This window comes from Corylus avellana, chromosome ca6, assembly GCF_901000735.1.
Source record: "Corylus avellana chromosome ca6, CavTom2PMs-1.0".
Lineage (NCBI taxonomy): Eukaryota > Viridiplantae > Streptophyta > Magnoliopsida > Fagales > Betulaceae > Corylus > Corylus avellana.
In genome coordinates this window covers 3,997,801-4,010,901 of record NC_081546.1, presented here as the reverse complement: position 1 = coordinate 4,010,901, position 13,101 = coordinate 3,997,801, and the positions used below count along the sequence as shown (strand labels likewise).

General features: G+C 35.9%; 1 protein-coding gene across 1 annotated transcript; it reads left to right on the top strand.

Moving 5' to 3' along the window:
- The first annotated feature begins 25 nt into the window (after positions 1 to 25).
- LOC132183998 (uncharacterized) lies at positions 26 to 3,336 on the top strand. The gene is made up of 3 exons (XM_059597476.1): positions 26 to 625; positions 2,921 to 3,276; positions 3,321 to 3,336. Exons 1-3 carry the CDS (start codon positions 26 to 28, stop codon positions 3,334 to 3,336), a joined length of 972 nt encoding a protein of 323 aa, XP_059453459.1.
- The last annotated feature ends 9,765 nt before the right edge of the window (positions 3,337 to 13,101 follow it).

The window sequence follows — 13,101 nt, the reverse complement described above, 5'->3', positions numbered from 1 at the left end:
TGATAGTAATTGGATGGGATTTGCAATGTGTGCTGTTTTCCCATTTCACAAGCATCCTACCGCCGTTCGCGCGAACTTGGATTCAGGGTTTCCACATCGCGTCATTTGTGAATTGGAAACCGACATTGGTTGTATGCCTCCGTCATTAATTGACCATAGCATCAGTGAAGACGAGGTATTAATTTCGTTATACCAACGTGCATTCCTGTGGGTGTTGTTCGTACCACTATCCCGTTGGGCGATTTCACGTCAGGTGAGTCAAGCCACTTGGGCTAAATTCTCGTTTACAAGTGGTAGTCCAGACGTGTCTTTAGCGATCAAGTGTGGGGTCAATCTTGTATGCCAGCACAATATGGAGGAGCTTGCTCGTACAATTGTACAACTCTGGACCTCGTATGATGACTATTCCCATGTCATCCGTAACTCTTGCAAGGAGCCAACAGTCTATAGAAGATTGCACATTTATGATGATGAAGCCCGTGGAACTGGCAGCTCTTATGAGGAGGATCCACACCCTCAACGCCAGTCCTTTCCTCCGGCTATGGAGGAGACTAGTGCCGGAACTCAGCAGCATTCTTATGAGGTCCCACCCTCTCCCAACAATTCCTTAAGTACGGGCCCTCTGGTAAGGATTCTAATGATCCACGTTAAAATATATGAAAAATATAATATATTTGTTGAATTTTGGGAGAAAAATTTAAAATATTAAAATATGAGAATAATAGCCCAACCAAGAAAAAGAAAAGAGAGGCAAAGAAATATGGTCCATCACTCTAAATGGCCTTTAGGCATGGACGGAACCCCTTAAGAGGATCCGGATCCTCTCCACTTCAGTTGGACTGAAATCTGGATCTACTGAAATTCTTAAAGGAATTTCAATTTTTGGAATTTCAGATCTAAGCCATCAATTTCCATCTAAGGGTCATTATCCTGCTACGTGTTCAACTACTCATAAAATAATATTTAAATTTAAAAAAAGAAAATAATAAAAAATAATATGGGGTGGCCGGCCACCCCATATTAATTTTTATTTTCTTTTATATTTTATTTTTAAAGTTTAAATATTATTTTATTAGTAATGGGATACCTGGCAGGACAATGACCCTTGAATAGAAATGGACAGTCTAGATCTGAAATTCCAGAAACTAGAATTCCCCTAAGAATTTTAGTAGATCCTAATCCGGAGAGGTCTCCAAGTTGATGGCCAAGATGGCTCTAGGAAAAATCCTAGGGCCATAAATGGGACAAGTGTCCCACTATAAATAAAATATGAAAATATTATTTATTCTTTTAAAAATAATTAAAAAACAAAATAACAAAATTCCGAAGCCACCACATCGGAACATGGGGTGGCTTCGGCCACCCCAGACCGCCCGACCTTCCCTTTCTTTCTTTCTTCTCCGAAACGAATTTCCGAAGCATTTAAAGAACACTGCAAACTCGCACAGCTATTAGCTCACAAACTCTGCAACACCGGCATGCCCCCTTTGCCCTTGGGGGTGGCCGATCCACCCTCAGGGCCATGGGGGTGGCTGAACCAACCGGCCATTGGGGGTGGCCGAAGCCACCCCCATGTCCCAATGTGGTGGCTGGCCAACCCCTCGCCAAGATGGGGTGGCCAGCACCTTTAATTGTTTAATATTTTGTTTTAATTGTTTATTATTTTTTTTAAAATTATTTTTAAAAGAAAATTAATAATTTATTATTATTTTTTTAAATGGGACAAATGTCTCATTGATGGCCTTAGGATCTCTCTAGAGAGATCCTAAGGCCATCAACTGGATTATCTCCAGTCCATTTTGGACTTGAGATGATCTTATTCCCTAAAGGGGGCAATGTCCTCCCAAATTTTTAAAATCCTTTCTAAAATATACATTTTTTTTTTTTTTTTATAATTTTGAGTCTCACCTATAAAAAGTGAGTTTGAGTCTACACATGAATGAGAGTGTTAAAGTAATAATTAAATGATTAAATTTACCTCTTCCTATCAGCTTAAACTTAGGACAAGTGGTGATTTTAACATAGTATTAGATTCAAAAGTCTTGGAATCAAACATTGACTCCATCAAATCACCCACATTTAAATTAAATAGTTCAGGTGTTGAGCTTCACCTATTAAAAATGAGTTTGAACCCCCACATGAGAGAGAATGTTAAAGTAATGATTAAATGATTAAATTTACCTATTCTAGCTTAAGCGTTTAGGATAAGAGATAATTTAACATGGTATGAGAGCCAAAGGTTCTAGGATCGAACCTTGACTCCGTCAAATCACCCACCATTTAAAATTAAATATTTCACGTGTTAGGCATCACCTATTAAAAGGGAGTTTGAGCTCACATGTGAGGAAGGGAATCGGATCCTCTCCAATCCAATTCATGGCTATAATTTCTTCTCAGAAATCCGGATCCTCTCCGGTCCACATGTACTTTCATTAGTTTCATTGACAAAAGATAAATGGAAGTACTATCTCAAAAAAAAAAAAAAATTGTCATTAAAACTTAGGGACTAAAAAAAGCATTTAATCCTTAATTTAAACCATCAACTTTTCGAATCTACACTACTACCCCACCTTAGTTTAATTCAATCATTTGTTAATTAATATTTGACCCATTATTTAATTTAACTATAACTTACCCTTACAAATAATTATTTATCGCACTATGACTTATTATTGCTATTTTATTATTCTAATCTCATTAACGTTATCTTAACCTCTTTTTATTTCAATTCTATAAATATAATTATTAAATAACATTGTTATCATACTATTACCACACTAATGTTGTTATTGATTAGTCTTATTTCTATTAATTCAATTTGCTTCAAGATTATTCACAATAAACTTCTTAATTATTTTATTGAGTATCACATATTTTATATTATGGGACGGTAATTGGACGTTGTATTTCTATGTTACAGGACTTTCATCCGTGGTTCTATTATGATTTTTGCTTCCCTCCAAGTAAAGTAACCCAAGAGTGGTTCAGTCATCGGAGTCATGGGCACTCAGTGACAATTGACATACCACCAAATTTGTACAATGATAACAATTGGATGGGACTCGCTCTATATGCTTCTTTTTCAATAAACGGGGATCGAGAAACCGTGCTTGAGAATGTGAATTCAAAAATTCGGCAATTCCTATATGTTCAATTGGTAGCAAATGTAGCTGGTGTGGATGATATATTTATTAAAGGTTGTCAGACCAGTACATTAGAAATCGTGTGGTTAAATAATATAGGTGAATTCATTTGGATATCCTATGTACCAGGGGAGCTATTGAAGAATATGTTGAGCCTGCAGTGCAGCCACATTGAAGGTTCATTTGTAAGTGATTGGCCAGGTGTGATGGTGCAGGAATGTGCTCTTCGTCTTTTCTACCAGCATGATCAGCTACAATTTGAGCAAAATCTAAAACAATGCAACGCCTCGATTTCTGAGCATTCAGATTTGGGGAGTCAACTTTTGGTTCATCAAAAAAGACGAACCCTAATACCTATGACGTATAGTGAAGTAAGAATCAACTATATATGCAAAAATACTATTCATTGTCCCTCTAATTCTCTGATCAGTACTCTCACTCATTAGATACAACATATTTCTGTTTTGCAGGAGCAGGACTTTGATGATCCATGCCTTGTCTATAACTCGTGTTTTCCTCAAAGTGAAATTTTAGATTGGTTCAGCCATATGAGTGATGGGCATAAAGTGACAATCCGCCTACCTCCAAATTTGTACGATGATTCTACTTGGATGGGACTTGCTCTCTGTGTTTTTTTCTCGCATGGTGTGGATTCACAAGTTATTCCTTACAACCTTATTTGCCAGTTGGAAACCAATATTGGGAGTCTGGAACCTCTCCATGTGTACTGCCTCACTAAAGAAGATATCATGTTGTTATGGCTAGGTAGATTCATTTGGCTGTCTTATATACCACGATGGTGGTTTCCAAAATGGTTGAATCAGAGCAATTTCATTGAGGCTTCAATTGCGACTGATTACCTAGGCTTGACCGTGCAAAGGTGTGGGTTCCGTCTTTTATACCAAAACGACGAGATAGAGTTTAACGAAACAATAAGACAGTTAAGCCAAACCCGGGATGTCGTTGATCAATTAACGATTGCCAATGAAATGACAGCTAAGCCAAACGACAAGGACAAAGCAGCTGAGCCCAGCAGCTCTGATGAGGACTCTCAGTCTCACCCTAAAGACAAGGGCAAAAGAATTGTAGAATAGACTCTCTTCTACTTCGGCTACTGCTTTTGTTACTTTAAGGACTCTTTCTTCTTCACTTATCATGAATCATCTATATATTTCTTTAATTAGTTTCTATCATAAGTCTATTAAAAGAAACTGATCATTTTTTTTTTACTGCCTAATTAAATACATTGATACCATTGATCTTGAATAGATGAATAGGACTGAGTTTCAATCTTTTAAGGATAAATTAGGTTTTCGGATCTGCTTAGGTGCTAATGTTTGATTGTCTGCATACTCGGATATATAGGAACGGGTTAAAATCATTAATTAAGGAGTACGAAGAAACTTTTAGATATTGATGTTTATTGCTTGCACACGAGGTAAGTATAATTATTTAATTTGGGTTATTTTTTAAATACCCGAATTTGATGTTTTACAAAGAGTTAACAGTTATTGGAATTTACTTTATTATTTCTATATTAATTATATGTGTTTTATGACATTTTCGAATGTGTCTAACATATGATGAGACAATGTCTATTTTGGTGTTGAGGTGCAAATATATATGTTGTAGGATGAGTATTTATTTAAGAATATAGATTTTACCATGATTTAAGGCAAAACGAAAAATTGTCTTGTTAACCTGCATGCATGTGCTTGATCTTGTAAATTTTAGTATTGACATGTACGTTGAGTATAATATTTTGAATATTGATAATATTAGTTGTAAGCACCTTGAATTATGTTTGAAACACCTCAAGTTAAGTGCGAGTAGTATTAGGTTTGATTTGAAGATCAATGTCTTTATTCAAAAGACATTTATTAATTTGGATATGACTTGAAGGTCAATACTCTGATTCAAAGGGTATTATATTTATCGGTTTTATTCAAAGACCAATCCTGCGTCAAAAAGATTACAAACTCAAGTGCATGCTATCGCAAGTAATAAATTCTCAGTAAAACCGATCGAGGTCAATCTACAACAATTGATATACACTTAACTAAAATCTCTATTATCATGCAAAAATAAAAAAATAAATAAAAATTAATGAGAAAAGCACTATGGCTTCAAAGATCCACCTAGCTAGCATTCTTTTATATGCTCTTCAGACATGTATTTATAACTTAATTAGGTAGAGAATCAACTCTCCTAATTGAAAAATCTAACAATAAAGCACTAATTAAATTTAACACCACCTTTCATATTTTAGTTTTGAAAAGCAAGGAAAAAAAATTAAAGCACTAATAAATTAGTTTTGAAAAGCAAAGCAGGAACTGGAAATTTTACTAAAATTTATTATTCAACAACTGGTTTTCTCAATACATCCATTGTACGTACTCATAACCTAATGTCTACCAATAAAACATTCTAAAGATAGGCGAATCACCTAGAGTTGGAAATCTAAACTTAAAAAAAAAATGGCAAGCGAATTGTCTGAAGAGGGAAAATACAGCAAAAGATCGCTAGTCTGAATCTAATTTGAAAAATATATAGTAATGCTAAGATTAATTCAAACTAAAGAAATTAAGAACCGATTTGGGATTGTGATAGTCCGAATCTAATTTGAAAAATATATAGTAATGCTAAGATTAATTCAAACTAAAGAAATTAAGAACCGATTTAGGATTGTGATCAATAAGGTAAACTGCTTCGGCTCTGCTTGAGCGCCTTCAAGCAAAACATTATGTTGCTTCGGCTCATGACACCGCTTGAGCACCCGTCGAGCAGCAGTCAAACAGTGTCAAACTATTCAAGAATGAATAGAATCAAGAGGAAAACAGAGCATGTTGTATGTGGAAGAAGAACAGAAGGAGAAGAAGAAAGAAGAAGCAAGTAGATGGAGCAGAGAAGAAGAGAAGTTCTTCATTATCATAATAAACTCGCATGAATTACAAGCAGAAGCAAGAAAGCTTATATACAAGCTTCCAATGAAGCAACTGAAACTGTGAAAACAGTTTAACAACTTGAACTTAAAAACTAACTAACTTACTCAACAGAAAAGCTAGTTTATTTAGTTTATACACGTGTTAAAACTCCCCCTCAAGATGGATGTGAAGGATGATAAATATCCTTTACAAACATCTTGGACAGCAATCTGTAAAAGTCCTTGAAACCAAGGCTTTTAGTAAAGATATCAGCTAGTTGATTATGGGAATTAACATGAAGAGTGCGAATGAGTCCAAGTTGTATTTGCTCACGAACGAGATGACAATCAATTTCGATGTGCTTGGTCCTTTCATGATAAACCGGATTTGCAGCAATATGAAGAGCTGATTGGCTGTCACAAAACAAAAGAGCAGCCTGTGGATGAGGAATTCTGAAATGCTTGAGAAGAGAAGTCAGCCACATCAACTCATAACATGTGGAAGCAAGAGCTCGATATTCTGCCTCAGCAGATGATCTTGACACTGTGTGCTGTTTCTTAGACTTCCAAGACACAAGTGAATCACCAAGAAACACACAAAAACCAGTGATAGACCTTCTAGTATCTAAACAACCTGCCCAATCTGAATCTGAAAAAGCCTTAAGATGAAAATCTGATTTGGCAGAGAAAAGAAGGCCTTGAGCAGGAGAATTTTTCAAGTATCTCAGGACTCGATGAGCAGCATCTAGATGAGGTTGCCGTGGCTTGTCCATAAACTGACTCAATATTTGAACTGAGAAAGCTAAGTCTGGTCTTGTAATTGTCAAATAAAGTAGCCTGCCAACTAACCTTCTGTAGCTTGTGGAATCTGAAAGGAGATCACCTTCATCCTTTGAGAGTTTCAAATTTTGTTCCATAGGAAATTTAACAGGTTTAGCAGCCAATAAACCTGAATCCTCTAGGATTTCAAGAGCATACTTTCGTTGGCAAAGAGAAAGTCCTTCTATAGACCTAGCTATTTCAAGACCGAGAAAGTATTTTAAAGGCCCTAAATCCTTCAACTTAAATCTCTCATTCAAAAGAGAGATGAAAGAGGACACTGCCTGTGGATCATTGCTTGCAATAGCTACATCATCAACATAAACTAACAAAGCAATAAAGGAAGATCCTTTGAGTTGAGTGAACAGGGAGTAATCTGCCTTGGACTGTGTAAAACCAAGCTGAATCAATGCAGTGGAAAATTTTGAAAACCATTGTCTAGAGGCCTGCTTCAATCCATACAAGGATTTAGTTAATCTACAAACCTTTGTCTCCCCCTTAGTGCCAAAACCAGGAGGCATAGACATGTACACTTCTTCATCTAAATCCCCATGCAAAAATGCATTGTTGACATCTAATTGATGTAAAACCCAATCCTTTGCTGCAGCAAGTGCCAGAAAACATCTAACCGTAGTCATCTTAGCAACAGGTGAAAAGGTCTCATGAAAATCCAACCCTTCACATTGAGTATACCCTTTGGCTACCAACCTAGCCTTGTATCTTTCAATGCTTCCATCAGATTTGTACTTCACTTTATAAACCCATTTGCAACCAATGGGATGTTTATCAGAAGGCAAATCAGTGACTACCCAAGTTTTATTTTCCTCCAAAGCCTTAATCTCAGCTTTCATAGCCTCACACCAAAGTGGATTCTTAACAGCTTGATGATAAAATTTAGGCTCAGGTTGAGATGAAATGGAAAGACAGAAATGCTTATGAGAAGAAGACAGGTTATCATAAGAAATGAAATTGGACAATGGATAAGGTTTACCTGAGTTGTCAACATTTGAAGCCGATTGAGGTGAACAAGTAGAAACCAGTTTACAATGATAATCTTGCAAGTAACTAGGTTTGTGTTTGATCCTATCTGACCTTCTAAGAATAGGAGAAGATGCAGAACTAGGAACCTGGAAAATGGTGTCTGCAGAAGGAGAAAATGAGTTGTTTGCAGAATCAGAATGTGAAGTTGTGTCTGCAGAAGGAGAAGTGAAGATTTCTGCAGATTTAGAATGAATAGGTAAAATGATGTCTGCAGAATCAGAATGGGAAGATAATGTATCTGCAGAATTGTGGTTTGGTGATGGAACAATAGGAGGTGGTTGGATGTTTGATGGTATGGAATCAAAGAATTCTGTGTCAGGAGGCATTGGAAAAGAAATAGAAGGGGAAACAGTATCATGCATATGCATTGAAGGTGAGGAATGACCTAGAGAAGAAGAATAAGGAAATATGGTTTCATGAAATATGGCATTTCGAGAAATGAAAACAGAATGAGTATGAAGATTATAAAACTTATGTCCTTTCATGCCATATGGATAACCTATGAAAATGCAAGGTGTAGCTTTTGGATCAAACTTAGTTCTATTTCTAGACAAAGTTGAAACATAAGCTAAACATCCAAACACTTTGAGGTGTGAATAAGATGGCACAACAGAAAATAATAGTTCATGTGAAGATTTATTGGATAGAAGGGGTGTTGGAATTCTATTGATAATATGAGCTGCAGTTAAAACACAATCTGCCCAAAAAGGTAAAGGAAGGTTGGACTGAAATCTTAAGGATCTAACTACATTCAAAAGATGTTGATGTTTTCTTTCAACCACAGAATTTTGTTGTGGGGTTTCTACACAACTTAGTTGATGAATAATGCCTTGGGCAGAAAAGAAATCTCTCATGTGAAATTCAGTACCATTGTCGGATCTGATGCATTTGATTTTAGTTTGAAACTGAGTTTGAACCATATTAGAAAAGGATTGTATGATGGAAGAAGTTTGAGACTTATGTTGCATCAAATGGACCCAAGTGAACCGTGTGTAATCATCTACAATGGTGAGAAAAAATCTGGATCCATTAAGGGAATTGGTGGCCATAAGACCCCATACATCACAATGAAGTAAATCAAAAGCAGACTTTGAAAAAGAACTACTAACAGGAAATGGTAATTTGTGTTGTTTAGCCAATGGACAAATTGGACAAACCGAATCTTGTTTACAAGAAATAGAAGGAACAATATTTTGTATCAACCTTATTCTAGATTGAGAAGGATGCCCCAATCTGTAATGCCACAGATCACATGAGGGGTCCTTTATGGAATTAAAAGACAAATGTTTGACAAAAGAAGGAATACAAGGAACTGAAACAGATGCATTGGCTGAAACCTTGTTTGCTTGCATCAAATAGAACAAACCAGCAACTTCTTCACCCACCCCAATCGTTCTCCAATTGTGTAAACTCTGTATAAAACAATATCCAGCAAGAAATATAAGGCAACAATGTAAAGACTTTATGAGTTTACTAGCTGAAATCAAATTGAAAGTGAAAGAAGGAACACACAAAACTCCAGTTAGTGTAAGAGTTTCTGAAATTGTAACAGTACCAATGTGTGTGACAGTAGCTATGGAACCATTAGGTAGTTTAACATGAGTGGATACAGTAGCAGTGATGGTGGTAAACATAGATGAACAACTGATCATGTGATCAGTTGCTCCAGTGTCGATAATCCAAGATTTATTTTTCTGTTTTGAATGAGAAGCTATATTAACATATGCAGAAAAAACAGAATACTTAGGATTGAGTATACCTGAATTACCAACAACAGAGTTGGCAGATGATTGAGGGTATTGATGTTGATTTAGTAGATTCATCAGTTGTTGACATTGAGCAGAAATCATGGACAACTGATTACCACTCAACTGAGGACTGCTCAACTGAGAAGAATTATTCAACTGAATGGAATTGCTCAACTGAGGAGGATGAGAAATAGGACCACTAAGGTCAGTTCCTTGCAATTGCACTTGATTGGCTGAATGTGACACTGGTCTGGTTCGAGTGAGCTTAAAACCAGGTGGATAACCATGAATTTTGTAGCATTTTTCAATAGTGTGACCAGCTACTCCACAATGTGAACACATGGGACGATCTCTCCTATAGTTTTGCTTAAAAAACCTAGGCCCTGGTGAAGTTTTGGTCATATATGCAACAAGTTCAGGATGAATTGAAGGAGAAGGTTTGGACAAGGTTGATTTAGTCATGAAGGCAGAGGAAGTATCATGACTAATGGAACTCACACATATTTCTCTTTGTTTTTCTTCTTGAATGATAAGAGAAAAAACCTTATTAATTGAAGGAAGAGGAGATGTTAATAGAATCTGAGCTCTAACAGCAGAAAAAGAATCATTCATGCCCATCAAAAACTGTAAGACACGTTCTTGATTAAAGAGTTCAAGAATAGATTGCATATGACCACAATGGCAGCAATTGCACATAGAGATAGGCCTGTAATTATTTAATTCTTCCCAAAGAGTTTTGATGCGAGTATAGTACTGACTTACAGTGGAATTCTCCTGAGCAACCACTGAAATATCTTTCTGCAACTGAAAAATCCGAGGACCATTCCTTTGAGAATATCTATCTTTGAGATCTAGCCACATATCTTCGGAAGAAGTGATGTAAATCACAGTAGGATAGATTTCTTTGGAAACTGAGTTCAAGATCCATGAAACTACAAGATCATTACAACGAACCCATGCATGGTAATAACTCTCAAAAATGGATGGTTTTGGCAGTGAACCATCAATGAAACACAACTTGTTCTTTGCACTCAAAGCAACAAGCATAGCACGGCTCCAAGTGCTATAATTCTCTCCTGTGAGTGGCTGAGGAACCAATAAAAGTCCAGGATTATCACCACTTTGAAGAAAGAGTGGGCTAGATGGATCAATGGGACGAGTATTTTCGAAAGGATCAAAGAAAGGATTGTTAGAAAGATTATGGTTGTGTGGTTGATTTTCTGCCAGTGAAGCAGAGAATACAGGGGAAATGTTTGGTGAAAATTCAGGTGGAATGTTTGCATGAGCGGAAGATGGTGAACAATCTGCCATTGGAGATGGACCAGAATATGCAAAGAAATCACAGTTTGTGATTATGGCTCTGATACCATGTCAAACTATTCAAGAATGAATAGAATCAAGAGGAAAACAGAGCATGTTGTATGTGGAAGAAGAACAGAAGGAGAAGAAGAAAGAAGAAGCAAGTAGATGGAGCAGAGAAGAAGAGAAGTTCTTCATTATCATAATAAACTCGCATGAATTACAAGCAGAAGCAAGAAAGCTTATATACAAGCTACCAATGAAGCAACTGAAACTGTGAAAACAGTTTAACAACTTGAACTTAAAAACTAACTAACTTACTCAACAGAAAAGCTAGTTTATTTAGTTTATACACGTGTTAAAACAGTGCAATCTATTTGAACCGTTTTCAGATGGCCGCTCGAACGCTTGAAAGGCCCCGCTTTAGCGGTACTTGAAGGCTGTCCTACAAGAAGCATCAAATGGCTTCATTCTCTAAGCAATTGGTGGCTGTAGCGTTACTCGGATTGGAGGGCAGATCATTGTGTTATCATTTTACCTCAAAATGATGGTCACATTTTACCTTAGAGTCTTGCATATCATGCTCCCGGTTAGCTTAATAATTTATTTAATATTTTAACACTCCATTTCATATGTAAACTCAAATTTTTCCTCAACAAATGAGATAGAACATGTGTACTATTTAATGAAATAAGCGGTAAATTGTAGAATCAATGTTCAAAATCATGACATTTCTTTTAATACTATGTTAATCACTACTTATCCAATGACATTTCTTCTGATATTATGTTAAATCAAGCTTAAATTGACAATAAAGATTAAACTTAATCATTTAATTAATATTTTAACACTTCGTAATCAAAGATGAGCACTTAATGATTTTTGTTAAATATCTACTTACTTCTCTAATACATCTAAATAGATTCTTATTTTAGCTATAAAAACAAAAAAAACAAAAAATCCTTTTTTATTAGCAATAACTTAATATTTAGGCCCTATCTAATAAATAAAATGTGCCTTTTTTTGAATTGTGTATGTATTTGTTTCCAGTAAAAACCAATAGTTAATTAATTAAATAAACTTTACAAGGATTACTATTTTCTAGATTCTATTTCCATGTCCTGCACGGGTAAAAAGCTGGATTTCTTGGGAAAGGAAAGCCTATGAGGAGAACATTGGAAATAGAGAAGTTTTTTAACGAATGATTTTCTTTTGATCTGCTTTTAATCTGTTTCTTTTTGGCATTTTGACGAATCATGAAGAACACTGAGTTTAATTTTGCATTCAAATCATTTTTCTTTCTCTCTTGAATCTTATAATCTTATTTTAACTTCCACCTCTAATAGTTTATAGGAACACCAAAAGAGACACTATCAAAGACCACTTTGCAGAGAACCGGACAAGGTTTCTTTATAGTGAAAGTGGGCTAGCTGTCTAGGGCTTCCCCTTGAGGAGGTTTCCAAAACAAGATGAATGTTTTCTGGCTTTGCCTTTATCTTTTGTGCCATGATATCAAGGAAACAAAAAGAGAGATGTGTTGCAATAGATCTTGCAATGTCTGTGGGCGATGTGTTGAAGTGCCTACCATCTTTCCAATGTGGCAATGATTAACTTTGTATTAGAATATGATTTTAACCTGGTGAAGCTCTGAGTACATCCTAGTTTCTCTTCTTTTTGACCAACACTTCTGAAAAATTAAGAGGGAAATGGGATGGTCCTGGTGAGAGAATTTTGAGACGTGGGAGACAAATCTAATGTCTGGGCAAGGCATGTGGGGGAGGGGCCGGGAAGGGAAGCATGGCCTCATTTCTGACTGTCTCTTTTTCTCCTGCAGCGCAGGACCTACATAAACTATATAGTATATATGCATGGTTTAGTTGAATTGAAGATCAACTCAAGTAGAATTAATTGGCTTTTGTCTAAATTTGGGAAAAAAAATATTTATTGTCAGATATCTGCATTAGAAAAATAATTTATTTTATTTTTTCTCAAGGCGTACTGAAATAATTATTTTCAATATTGGCCAAATCTGGGCTGAAATTCCAGGAACCTTAGAAGAATTGGATTGAAAAAAGGAAGTCAAATTGTAGAAATCAAATGAGAAATTCTGAATTACTATTCACTAAAA

Coding starts and splice junctions, on each gene's coding strand:
- LOC132183998 (XM_059597476.1), top strand. CDS start 26: ATGTGTGCTGTTTTCCCATTTCACAAGCATCCTACCGCCGTTCGCGCG. Junction 626..2,920: donor CCTTAAGTACGGGCCCTCTG/GTAAGGATTCTA, acceptor TCTATGTTACAG/GACTTTCATCCGTGGTTCTA.